Source organism: Pelodiscus sinensis, chromosome 7 (assembly GCF_049634645.1).
Source record: "Pelodiscus sinensis isolate JC-2024 chromosome 7, ASM4963464v1, whole genome shotgun sequence".
Lineage (NCBI taxonomy): Eukaryota > Metazoa > Chordata > Testudines > Trionychidae > Pelodiscus > Pelodiscus sinensis.
In genome coordinates, this window is record NC_134717.1 from 62,994,799 (window position 1) to 63,009,356 (window position 14,558).

At 40.4% G+C, this 14,558-nt stretch overlaps 1 protein-coding gene across 12 annotated transcripts in view; it reads right to left on the minus strand.

Moving 5' to 3' along the window:
- AGAP1 (ArfGAP with GTPase domain, ankyrin repeat and PH domain 1) overlaps positions 1 to 14,558 on the minus strand; it is a 489,058-nt gene that overhangs the window by 165,271 nt on the left and 309,229 nt on the right. For all 12 annotated transcript variants that reach the window (XM_075934057.1, XM_075934053.1, XM_075934056.1 and 9 more), the window contains one exon: positions 6,369 to 6,537. In XM_075934057.1, coding sequence (XP_075790172.1) covers positions 6,369 to 6,537 — 169 coding nt within the window. The remainder of the gene's footprint in view (positions 1 to 6,368; positions 6,538 to 14,558) is intronic.

The following is a 14,558-nucleotide window of genomic DNA, read 5'->3' on the forward strand; positions in this document are numbered from 1 at the left end:
TGCAAAAGCAAGCACTCAAGGGTCAGAGAAACCCCCAAATTAAGATGCAGGCTTAATTCTGCCCTCTTGTGGAAATGCATTATATTACAGGATTATTCATATGATCCCATGTTTACAGGATCCCTCCCCGACAGAGTGCACAAAAGGGTCGGGGAATGGGGCACAGAATTGCTGAATAGAAAGTTACAGTTTCTTGTGTTTAAGACACTGCACAGAAGTGCTGGGTTCCATTCGCCACCCTATGAGATGTTGCCCAAGACTATCACTTGCATAAGTGCAAAGGAGCTAAACTTAAGTTGGACAGGTGCCATAAGTCTCACATTTTCTAAAATGAAACAAAAAACAGGACTATGTAGCACTTTAAAGACTACATAGTCCTGTTTTTTGTTTCAGCTACACCAGACTAACACGGCTACATTTCTATCAATTTTCTAAATGAGTATTAGACTTTGTAACCTTCATGTTTTTTTACAGTAGGTTTTTTTTTCAAGGATGTAGTTATGTCACAAGACCGAGAGCCAGCCAGGCATGCGCTTTTGGTATGAGGAGCTCTGCCATGCACTAGAGACAAGAGGCCTACAACGACAGAAGCGTGTGTGCGCTCACACACAGACACACACACACACCGCTCCTCTAAGAATATGACAAAAACTGTGAAGCAATAAACACATGGTAATATCAAAGATAGGAAAATAAACACAATTCTGTGCCTGTGTCAAATGGGGGGATTAAATAAGGCAACAGCCAAGGAGAGTGCAGAGCAGATTTCTCGGCTTTCTCGGAGGGCTGCCTATGTTTCTATGTTAAAATCATAACTAATATTCAAAACCAATGTGGCGCTAATGGCCTCAAAAATTTTAACAGGAATATAGCTCCCAGATATACTTTTAACAAGAATTCATTCCCAGGCTAGACTGTTTAATTACTATTGATTCTAAAAAAATTGGGGAAATATAATTATTTTCTGTCTACCTTTTTACCTATAACTTCTCTCTCAAAGAAATTGAGTTTAAATATGATTATAAATAGATACATACCATTGTGATAAGTGTTTCAGAAATACATGAGTCAAAATAGTATCTGCTTGTCCTTCCTGAGGATATAAAATCTAAATCTAGGGACAATACCAGGTGACACTACTTAGCTAATTACACTCAACCTGAAGGCAACTTTTTACATGCATTAAATCATTTTAATACACAGATGTGGTTAAATCTGTGCAAAAATCCTGCTCTTCTGGGAAAGCACCACAAACACAACAAAGATAAAATTACAAATGTTTTCAGCTGTGACAAATATTTTGCACATTTCTAGAACAGGCCATTCAATTTTCCCTTCCACATAACCTCAGAACAAGATTTTTTTTTTTTTTTTTTTTGGTGAATCCTGACTCTCCAACTCTTATCAGCTACACATTAGCACTGCTTTTTAGTAACTATTTCCAATGCAAAAACAATCTTTCATGGTTGGGCTCTACAACGTGTTTGACCCTCTCCACCACTACTAGTTTTCAAATAAGCTCTCAGATGTGGAATACCTACCTCAGATTAGCGAAACACACTGCATATAGGTTTCCTGTACTTCAGACGTATTTATGTGCGTTTTCTCTTCACAGTCAATTTATACTCAAGTGTGAGGAAGTCATAGTGAGAAAGTTTTCGAAAAAAATATTTTCAGCACAACATACATAAAGACCAACCAAAACATGCATTTGGTTGTATAATTTAAATATGTACAGATTTTGCAACCTTATCTGCTGTGCATGGAAGTTGAACTGTACCTGAATTGAAGCTGTGATCTTCCATCAGTGTGAAGGTTTCCAGCATCCTTCACCATTATGAGGGTCAGAAGAGCAAACCAATTTATAGACTGTGATGTAATCATCTATCGGACTAACATTTCCATAGTATCATCTAAAGCCATTGCTTGGTACGTACCCCCTCCATTTTATTTAAATTCTACAGTGTGTTGAGACTGACACCTTGCTTTACATTTGGCAGACAGCACAATCAATTCAAACAGGTACCATCTTTCTTTTTAAACATTATCTTGTTTTTAGTCAAGAATTGTGGCTAAGAGTAAGTAAGCGACAGTTGATTTTTAAGCTCTGAACCCATAATTTTTGCTCATGGAAGGAATAAATGAATTCTCTCTTTCCCTGACAGACTTCGTTCTGTCCAGATCATTTAACAGCCTGAGAGGCCTACTAGTAAACACCACTTACTTCTGTAACAGTCAGAAGGACTGAAAAAGAGCTGTGATGCCTTGATTTCAAATGGTAAAAAGAAACAACTGAGTAAAACTTGAGACAATAAAAAACTATCAAGTCAGTCACTGGTTCAAAGACTAGTTCATCTTCTAGCTGGCTATAGGGAACAGGATTAGAGGACAGTTTTACCACTGCCATGGAAAATCATAGGCAGCTTGAGACTCTGGCCTCCTCCACACACAAAACCAAAAGCGATGAATGTAGCTAGAGGCCTCTGTAAGAAAGGTGCTGAGGCATCAACAATTCCACTGCACAGGGAAAAAAAAAGGTACGTACTGAACGCTGCTGATTTTGGACACATTTTAGCATTCCAACATTTGAAAACGTGTAGACGTGGCAGTTGGCTTTGGATATAGTCTTTCTAGATTATAGGAAGACATCGACTTAACTGCTTAGCATACCCAGAGTCTTCAAAAGATTTGTCCTCAAGATCCAGTCCCTCAGTTCGAACCTGACAGGACCCTGGCAACACTGGTCCTGTATGTCTCTGGACAGAGGTTACTTCCAGGGGAAACAGGCTGATGTTTACACCAGTCAAGAAAATCCAAGCCTGTCGGCCTAATAGGACAACACTGGTCCCTCCCCTTTTCCTAAGAGTTTGTGCTCATTCACCTTTCATTACCTGGTGCCAACTCCTCAGAATCCCCATCATGTTTCCTGGATACTTAAAGAAACTCGTGGAAATTCAAGAGGTCTCTTTTGGCAATCTGAGGATTCAAGAACCTTGAAACAAAAGATTCAAAAAGCCCCCAGAAGTAGTCAGATTCACAGCGCTGACATAAAGCCTCTCCAAAGGAAGATGGAGAAGTCCCTCCTTGGGGAGTTGTTCTGGTTTCAGGTTTTTAGCCAGACTCTTTCGGACTAATCTGAGCTTAAAATGTAGGAGAGCCCTCAGATGGAAGACTCTTGTAGTTCCTCACCCTTCAACTATGGAAATTGTATCACCCTTCATAGGCATTAGGATGCACCCACTCTCTGAACACTTGATATTGTCTTTCTTCTCTGAATGGAATCCCAAGGAAGGCATCCTTGGGCCCAGAATCAGATGGATAACAAATTATGTACTTTTTGCTTTCGGGGAGCTCTGTCGACAGAAAACCCTATCATGCGATGGCTACTGGATTTTGGCTCACACAGCACAAAAATAATACATCTGGTTCCGAACGTAAGGGTGTCTACAGTGCTCTGCTATCTTTTAAAATACACCATCTTCTTTGCTCTGTTATCATACAAATTGACCATCCTGCAATCATAGTGTCATGCCCGACAGGCGGAACCCAACCTGGGACCTCTGGAGCTTAGTGCATGAGCCTCTCCAGCTTGAGCTAAAAGCCTGCTGGCTCTCAGCTAGAACTGTAGAGCACACTCATTCTCGCTCTGTAAGTGGTCTAAGTGCCACTCCATTGCCAGAGACAGACGTAAACACAGTAGGTGTGGGAGTTACAATAGCCTACATTCAAAAATAAATTGGGGATCCACATGAAGCAGTTCCCTAGCCAAGGAAATCAAAGCTTTGCTTGTCTAAGGCCCACATAGGCTAAAGAATGGCTTCATGGACAGAGTGATGAAAGTGAATGCCAAGCCAGTGTAACTGTGTCTCAAATACAAACACACCTGGACTATAAAGACTCTATTGGGGTGACTACAGAAAGAGTTTTCTGATCAGCAAGAGCAGCAACTTTTTAAAAGTACATCAAAAGCAGGAAGCTTGCCAAACCTATCAATGAAACCACTGGACAACTGACCTCAAGCTTTGGGAGTCACTAAAGCCTCTGACTGCCAGATGCAGGGAACTGGTCCATTGGTTTGAGTGATTCTTATTTTCTTAAGGTCCCTCACCCAAAGACTCTTAAGCAATTAAGCAATCATGGGGGCAAGAGGGAAGGTTCTCATGAGTCAGTAACTGGTTCAGAGATAGGAACCAAAGGAGAGGAATGGTGCATCTAATGAAGTAGGTTCCAGCCCATGAAAGCTTATGTCCCAAAAAGTGTGTTATCGTCGTTAAAGTGCCATAGGACTCCTCATTGTTTCTTTATAAATAGTGAGTTTTCACAGTGGAGAAGTTAAAATAGCAGGGTACCCACAGATGGATCAATGCAGTGACCTGGAAAAAGGGATAAACAAGGAGGTGCCCAAATTTGTAGATGATTCAAAATTTCTCAGGATAACGACATCTGAAGCAGATGCCGAAGAGTTACAAAGAGATCTCGCCAAACTGGGTGACCGGGCAACAAAACGGCAGACTAAATTCAGTGTTGCTCAATGCAAAGAAAGGCACAATGGAAAACACAATCATAACTATATATACACAGAATGACAGGATCGAAATTATTTGTTACTACTCGAAAAAAAAGATCTTGGGCTATTGTTGAAAGTACTCTGAAAACACTCTCAATGAGCAGCAGCAGTGCAAAAAGGAAAACAGATGTAAGGAACCATCAGCAAAGGAACCATCAGATGTAAGGAACCATCAGCATAAGAAGACTGAAAATATCATGCCACTACATAATCCCTGGTACGTTTACACCCTGAATACTGTGTAAATGTACACAGTTTTGGTTGTCCTGTCACCGGTGAGATACATTAGAATAGGAAAAAGTACACAGAAGGGCAACAAAAACAATGAGAGGTGTGAAATGGCTTTCATATGAAGAGAGATTAAAAATACCGGGACTGTATATCTTAGAAAACAGATTACAAAGGTGAGAGAGAGAGATAACTGAGATTCATAAAATCAGAAATGCCATGGAGAAAAGTGAATAGGGATGTGTTATTCATCCCTTCACAACACAAAAACGTGGAATTCATTTGAGTGAGCCCAATGGGCAGTAGTTTAAAACAGACATAAGGAAGTACTTTTACACACAGTGTATGGTCAATCTGTGGCACTTGTTGCTGGAGACCTTGCGAAGGCCAAAACTATACTTAGTTTCAGAGAAGAAGAAGAAAAGTTCATGAAGGACAATGAACATGGTCCAGGGCAGAATCCCATGTTCTGGGTGCTCTCAGATTGTCCCACTGCCAAAAGTTGGCACTGGCTAATAGGAGACAGATTACTCAATTGCCCACTTTTGTTCCTTGTTTCCTCTGAAATATCTGCCACTGGCCCTGGTCAGAATACAGGATACTGAGTTAAATGGATCCTTGGCCTGATCCAGTATGGCCGTTCTTTCGGCTTCTCAGAAAAGAGGTATCCACTCTCACCCACTATTCCCGCTTCGGGTTGGAAGGAGCATGGTATGCTTTAAAAGGGAAGCTGCTCTCTCACTCTCTCTAACATAGCTTAAGAGAGGGTTCTGCAAATGAAGTAGTTGTTCTTCTGAGCCTGACTCCACTGGAATATTTCTCATGAAACCTTTGTGTCATTTTGTGCATTGTCGATGAGAAATTGGCTAAGTACTTCAAAACAAATAAAGATGGCAGATAAAAGGTGCTCAGGGCTTAAGCTCTCTTGTGGTAAATGGATTAGTAGACAGAGGGAAAGTTAAAAAAAACTTAAACAATGAATAGTCTAGTAGCACCTTAAATACTAACAAAATATGTAGATGGTATCATGAGCCTTCGTGGAAAAAAACCCACTTTTTCAGATGACTGGAGTATCAGAAGTCCTGATCCAAGAATAAATAAGGGGGGAGGGGAGGAGAGGAGGAAAAAAAAAAGAAGGAGATGGTGAATAGATAGTTCAAATAGTTACAAGAGGCTGCTAAGAACAATTAGCACCTCCATTGGTTGGTTAAGTCATTAGGATGTGGAAGGTAGCGTGCGAGCCAGACGATGTCTCTATTCATTCCAGCTGCATAAGAATTAAACTTGTAAATGAAGTTAAGTTCCAACCCTTCCCTCTGTATTTGGCTTGTGGAATTGGCCTGAACAACACGGTGACTTGGAGATCCATTAATGAGTGTCCAAGCAGATTAAAGTGTTCTCCAATAGGTCACTGATGTCATTTGTCACATGACTTTGTAATTTATTTCACAGCTATCATTCCCACAAAGGTGGTATACATGTATGGACATATGTATGTATTCATACACACTAACATATCCGACTGGAGGAGAACATCCGCGCTTTTGTTTTGCTCAACATGCTAGTCTCTTACCTGAATTTGGAGAGATGTGTAAACTGCTCATGTCTTTGGACATGCCATTGGTTTTCGGGCTGGAGATGGGTGCACAAGCGGACGTTGCTCGGGGGGGCCTCTTTCCTGGCACTTTCACAGTAGTTCTCAAAAGGTCGATTTCTTTTCCGTGCACATTCTGCATATAGTCCTGTAGAGAAACAAACAAAATCAGAAATGTACAAAAAACCTAATAGTTAGAACAGCATAGTAAGATCTGGAAACTTAGAGTGGAAAAAGCTTTTTATAATCCTTGGTTATCAAACACATAAAAACATGAAGGGGACAGATCGTAATGCAGGAAGAGGTTGGGACAGTGGCTTGTATAGAACCATACACCTGTGTACCAGGCTTTGGCAGCACAGCAAGTTACAGTCGTCTTCTTTACACCTGAACAGAGTCTCCAGAAAGAGGCTTTTGCATCTGTTCTACAAAGAGGATGTTTAGAAAATTCTTCAGAAGTATGTGGAGTGACCAGCACTTTTCCCTGCAAGCTGTCCAGATGATTAGCAGAACACTGACATCTAAGTTTTTTGTTTCCACTGGTGGGTGCACTTACACATGCCTCAAAGCATACAAACATTTATTCTGCACATAGGTGGGAAAAACACGCACACAGATGAAAAAGATTAGAGGGAACATTGGTAACCAGTGTAAAAGTATTGTCATGTTCTGAGACTTATCTAAATTAAGAGCTACTATATTTGGAGCGACAGATATTTCAAGAATAGGGCCAAGAATTAGGTGGTTGTTATGGCAGTAGCACAAAATGACATGTACAAAATCCAGTGTTGCATATTTTTGAGTTCCTCAACTCCATAGGTAACGGCAAATAACATGGATTGAAACTTCACTATATTGTTCTCTGTTTTGGAAACAGTTGTGTAATTTTTAAATGGCCAGGCTAACATTTACTTTTGTGATAATGACAATGTTCTCTTTGGTGTTGCTTCCCATTAAATAATGGAATTGATACCATAATGTTGGGATTCGGAAGGTTTAAATATTAAAATGGTTTGGCACATAGGCCTGTTATGGGGCCAAATTAGTAGAACTCTTATATGGCTACTATTTGGTAGATTATTTTCCACAAACTACTTCTCCATTGACTTAGCAACAGAAATGTTAGAATGCGTATTTCAGATTGTATTTAAACAAGCTGAACTCTACTATAGGGCCAATGCTTATTTTTTGATAGAACTATCCAATCTGATAAAGAAATTATATACAGGCTTCTTTGGATTGCTTGCGAATATCTACATGGTATACAGAGGGAGTTGGAACAGTTCCCTGGAGGTATTAGAGTGCCAAGCAACACCAAAAATTATTGAACCATCCCTTCACTAGTTTCAAGATACAAGATGAAAAGAACAGGTCCCTTTCTAAAACATCAACTTGGTATAACTTTCTTGTTCAATGTCAATTCTTCACAAATTAAAATACAATAAGAGGAACATAATTGAGCATTTATTGCTTATGGGCTCTAAAATGAGGCTAATCAGATAGTGACTAAACCTCAGCAGGGGCTCTTTTAATAGACACATTTTATTTAACATACAATAACTAATGTATTCCATTTCAATTTGCACATGGAGAAGTTTCAACTGTTCTCTACAAATTCTAAAACTGGAGAGTGCACACAAATCACCTTTAACTTTAGGTTGGGAAATGACGTGGGAGCAGATTAAATTGCCTTAAATAGAGAAGGAATCATGTCTGAAAGTGAGGTATAAACTTAATGAATGAAGTATAAGTGACTGTTGGGAGCAGGGAATAAATATACTCTATTTTACTACTGAACAAAGAGGTGCAAACAAAACAGAAGCCTCACAAGCGCTAACTGACAGTACACACTATTGCTTTCTATGGCTGTTTTCAATGCAAATGACCAAGACGACCCTGTCATTCTGTGCTAGGTGCAAAGCAATAATCCTGTACATTTCCTCAGAGGAAGAAAGGAAAGCTCTGAGCTTCCTTCCAGTAGGATGTCAATGCCCTCCGAGCCCTGCATCCTACCCCCTGAGATCTGTACTTGAGGAATTAAAGTTACAACTCCAACATAACGCAGCATGTTCAGAAGCGTGATGTATGGTTTGATCAGATTAGAACAGATAAGGGTCTCGTTGTCATCTGGAATATGCTGTGTTAACGAGAAGACAGCAACTCGGATTTTGATATGCAAATGTTACAGATGTAACTCCCCTAGATGTTAGTTGTAGAAAATGCTGATCTGAGAAAAAAGGGGAAAAAACCCTTTAACAAGGCATGAGGGTAATTCAAAGCCAAGTACTTTTAAACAGCACTTAACAAGTCCCTGGAGTCCACTCAACAGCGGGCCACCCCAGAAGTGCCATCTTCTGCCCCTCAACAGCTTGAAAAAGTAGTAATTGCAAATCCATTTGCATTTTTCTTCTCAAGTTGTCCATGTTCATCATTCAGCACGATGTAAAAAACAAGCACCGGAGCAAAGGGACCCCTCCCCACATGTGTCAATAACAAGACGGCGGAGTGCCTGAACCCCCCTCCCCCCCGCACTCCTGCTCTTGCACCTTTGCCATGGCTTGTTTTTCACATTTCACTCCTAATTATGTTGCATCTATTGCCATACACTTAATTAGCTGCATTAATGTGATTTCTTTTCACATAGTCAAGCAATTAAGAGCTATGATTGAGTTTCATTCAATTAGCCTCAACAAACATGCTAATTGATGTCCCAGATGCAAATGAGGTGCAATGAGAGAAACCTGCTAGCAATCGAGAGTTGTGTCAGGGAGAAACGCAGCTCTCAGCTTGCTGACAGAAGCACAGCTTAACATGGCTACCACCTTCTGTGGAGCTGCCTTTTGAGGCAGGGAGATAAGCCATTATAGTGCCTCGGCGTACCAAACAGATCCCTACAGGAATACTGTGCAGCACTGAATCAAATCAATGTTGTCTCCAATTCTCACACCAATGGCTGGTAGCAGCACTGTGAGAAAATGCATGGCACTTTACTAGGACTTGGTAGGTGTTACAGACATTGTAACCATCACATACACTACTTCTTAATCTAAAAAAATTGTTAAATGTCTCCATCTAATCTCCGAGCTTGTGAAATACTACATCGGTAATGGCCTACAGTTATCAGTAACTGGCGACTTCATCTTAGTCAGCTGTGGGGCATGCTAGTACTTGAAGTTAAGCCTAGAACACATCAATCAATCAATAATCCCTAAAAATATACTCACTATATTGATTCGCATTGCTTTTCATCCTGAGGTAACACCGTTAGCAGTTTGCTGAAATAGAGCGCCACTGAGTGTTAATTTGACTACTCAAGCCATGTGACTATTATCTATAAAACTAAATTAACTGGTAAAATATCAGTGATTGCCATAGAAATGACAAATACTCGTGGAAGCTGCAAAATGTTATTTGATAATACCGCAAAATGAATTGCCCTCAGTGAAAAGACACGCTATGCTATACAGCTTTCTTCTCAGACACACTGTAAATGGAAATAAAATGAGGTTCAACAGTGAAATGGATGAAAGCTGTTTAGGCAAGTACACTGACTGACCAAAATAGGCCCTGTCTTGAGAATATTTAATACTGCTATTTATGAATGTTCCTTAAAGAACATAAGAATAGCCATACTGGGTCAGGCCAAAGGTCCATCTAGCCCAGTATCCTGTCTGCCCACAGTGGCCAATGCCCAGTGTCCTAGAAGAAATGAACAGAACAGGGACTCATCAAGTGATTCCTCTTTTGTCATACATTTCCAGCCTCTAACAGAGGCTAGGGACACCATTCCTACCCATCCTGGCTAGTCACTATTAATGGACCTAACCTCCATGAACTTATCTAGTTCTTTTTTGAACCCTTAACCTTATTGACTGGAACAAATTGAAATGAAAGTGTTACCCAACTGTTGGCATACAATCAAGTGGGCTTCAATTTTTTTAAGTCACTCACACACACACTAAATTCAGTGAAGTCAGGTGTCCAGTTATCATATATTAATTCCCCAAACATTTAGAATGCTTTTATAAAAACAAAAATCTAATAACTGCTATGAAGATTTCTTCAGTAAAGCCACTATTCATGTCAGACACACACAATCTTATCGGGGGGGGGGGGGGGGGGAAGGAATCAAACTTTAATTTTCAAAACTCAAGAAAGGAACCACAAAAATGACCTTCCATATCACACACCATTGGGCACAGTAGTTTTATTTCTTCTCTACACTACTTTCTGCACATAAGAATATATCTTTCCTTTCAACATTGCTTCGAATAAGAAAAATCAGAACATAGTTCCACCAGGTTTGAAGCAATGTACGCTGCTCACTTAAAACACAGGCACACAGCTAGCTCTGAAGGCAGTGCACAAGTAAAGGCGACAATACCACAATCCCCTTCCACTGGCCAGATTTCATGGTCCATGGCATGTTTCTCATGGCTGTGAATTTGGTAAGTCCCTAACCACAATAGCTATTTGGCGAAGCACACTTTTTTCAGGCTCAACACCAAAACACTCATTGTAAGGTTGCCCTGTGTCACAAAATTAACGTGCCTAATCCTCATTTAAATTCACACTTCTCAGAAAGTCCTGGGTCAAATCGGTCCCTCAGATGTTCATTTTCTCTTATTACCTTCCCCTTTCTCTCATCTATAACTTACTCTAAGGCTGTGTTTCTCAAACTGTGGGTTCTGACCCCCTGGGGGGGCTGCGAGCAACTTAGAGTTTGAGAACCCCTGCTCTGAGGTAATAACGTATAGAATTTAACCCATACAATGCTGCCTTTTCCCAGTCAAATATTAACTGATACGTGACTCTTTCTGTAGCTCTCAAAGCATACCCAGCAAGTCAAAACACACACTTCCCATTCTGTAACTGTAACGTGTTGAGGCTGTGTGACAGCTCCCATTCCCCAGGCTAGACACTTGGTACGGTACAAGGCAAGCTGCAAGGAATCCAAGTCCCACTACTGTCATTGGTTTGGCCTGTGGTTCTGGATGTATCTACCTCAGATCCCCGTTAGCAGATAGGACAGCCTGCTGGTGTCTCACATGGAGATGTCTGTAAGCCTCACTCCATGAAGGCTGGTATACTGCTTCGCGATCTGCAGGTGAAAGGCGTGGCAGAACTATTAAAAGAGGAAGCCCCTGTGTATCTCTCAGCATGGTATTTTTGGAGAGAAAGAGCTAAGGTTAAGACGGTGTATTTTAGAGAACAATACTGATTTACGGAGCCACGAACGGTAACCTGAAAAGCTATTGTTTGCCAGCAGCAGCAACTGCTTTGGCAGAAGCGGGTGCAAGATGGGGACGGTAAATGCTGAAGCCGTACTTTTGTGTGTACACGGCAGTCAGACATTTTTATTGCAGAATGCCGTCTGGAAAAGATGCAAAACAAAATTGCTAAACTGCGGAGGAAAAAAAAATAAGGGGGAAAAACAAAAGGCCCCCTTCCCTTTGCTTATTGAGTTCAAAGGCATAACATGCAGCACCCTGCAGCAAATGGGAAGCTACACTAATTTTAAAGCCATAAAATGCTATAAAGTGCCCTGCGGGGCAGGACTACACTGAAGCTAGTTGCACCTAAATAAGACATGGTTCATTTACTTCGCAGCTTAGCCTAATGTAATCATCAGCGGATTTCTAGCCTAGAGTTGTAACAGGCAAATAGCCGATACTGTGGAGGCGACACTCCTAGCCATCGAGGGGCTTCAGCTAGATTGCTGTTGATTAGAAAATTTTTCAGTTTTGACAAGCACTTAATGAACATAAATCGCACCTTGATTGGTTTCCATTTGGGGCCACAGGCACACCTGAGAAAAAACAACAATTTCCAACTTGACTTCCCCCATTCTTTGCAGAGACCTCTGCAACAAACCTACAGTCCTGTTATGAGCTGCGTAAGAAAATATTTAGCACACAATTCTGTGCAAGCAGCCCTGAATGGATGTTTAAGTGCCTTCCTACACAGAGATATGCACATTACATCGATAAACATCTTTGTGCACGCTGAGCTCGGAAAAGGTAGCGCTCCAGAAAACACTGGGGGACAATTAGTCATTTTAAAATGCATGTCAGTCTGTTCTGGAAACACCCTGGTCAACCTACAGCTGCTTCTGGATCTTTACTATTAACACTGGGAACGGAGACCATGAAGTTAAAAAAACATTCAGTACATCTATCCTGTATTAATCAGACCAATTGGTTCCTAGGAAAAGGGGGAGTGGGGGGAGGTAGAAGAGTCTTTCAATATATAACACTGGTCTCAAACAAAAAGAATATTAAATTCTACTCAAAATGGAGCTAGCTTTATTTTCATAAAGCATCTCTTCACAAATCAACAACTTCCCTTTTTGCTATTGAAATCGCAACTTCAAGTAACCCAATAGTTTCAGAGCAAATGAGCTCTGACAATGAGCTTTATATTTTGGTGCTACCTATTACACATTAGCACTGTTCTGCGAATAATAGTTTCATGTGCATTGCAGGACCCTACACTAACTGCATGTGATAAATCTTGTGTCCCATGCTCTGAAACAAATGGATCCCAAGCTAAATATGCATTAGATATTCATAGGCCACTTAATGCACAAACAAGGCAAATCTCTACCCGGTCATGGGACTAGTTATATGGAAACAGCAGGAATTATCAGTCTTCATTACCTTAAGTACAGACTGCTTAAGTGGGAGTCTTATGGTGCAGCTTACTGACCGTTATACAGGATCCTGAGAACTCCACATTTGATTATGTCCATGATTTTTTCCTTGGCATAGCAGGTGCAATGGCGATTTCATTTAGGGGTAGGCTCATTTTGAAGGGATGCTGTTTAAGATCGTTAGGATTTAAAATGCACTTAGCTTGACAGTTTTTCCACATTGCAAGTCTTACCTTAAGGAAAGCAGGTATAGCATTAGGTGGGCTTTTTTTTCCAAACTTCTCCTTACTGCAGCACCCGTTCACGTAAAGAAAGCAGCCTATCTCCTAGCCAACAACAAACTGCATGGGTGATCTCATGCAGCAGTCACTGCTAGTGGTTTTCCAGCCCCTTTGTTTCTTATACATAGGCACATGCTATCCCACACGACATACATATTGGTTGAAAACACACCATGGTGATGAGTGAGATCCCATACTATCATGGCATAAGAGGGGAATGTAGCACAGCCTCTAATTAGCACTGTTTCTGAAGAGGTTGTGTAGTTTCTAGAAAATAGCAGTAGCAATGAATCAAAGTATGACAGAATTAAGAAATGCTGCCCAGAGAAATTATAACTAATGACATCACAAAGCAGTGTGCTAGTTTGGACAAGCTTTTAGGACAGAGCTATTAAACTGGTCCACAATTATTTGTGAGAGAAAGATGTATGGTATCAACCTCTCAAATACACAGCCAGGATTAGTCACAATGTTGTATATTTTTCATGTCTTTCTGCTTTTCCATTTAGTTCAATGTTTCATACATACGAATGGATAAAATAACTAACAAATTTGAGCACTGATAATTTTGTCAAACATATATTTCCATTCTTGGCCTCTAAAATCACTCTGGATTGTTCTCTCTCAGCATCTGCCCTGACTGCAGAAACTTTCAAAGAATATATCTGCATCCTAATTGATACATAGCAGTATGAAAAATCAAACAAGCCATCTTTGGGTCAATTCCTAGACCTATTGAACGAGGTTTCATTTTATGATTGCTTCTGCCCTTCAAGAGATTTCAGACTTTGCTTCAAATGAAAATACAATTCTAGATATTTGTAAACTATTTTGTAGCGACTATGACGACCAGAGAGAGTGTGGGTGAGTTTGTTAATCCAACATCCCACATGACAGCAAAACTATTCGAGAGAATACACATTATAGACCAAGAGAAGAACCAGACAATATGTCTGCACAGAAGTTACTCATATAGTTAGTTGGCCAATACAATAAATACTACAAAGACAGGCCAACCACAAGATTCGGGCATTGCTAGTCCCCATACCTCCAGAATTCACTGAACAGGTTATCAGAAGCATAAAGTTGGTTTAAAAACAACATATTTTGGGTTCTTACTGGCCATTGAATTTTTGAAGTCCACATCTTCAAGCTTTTCTGAAGAAGCATTAAGCCAAGGATTTTTTTAAACAGAGCCGTAGCTTTATTTAATTACATAATTTGAGGCGGTAATGC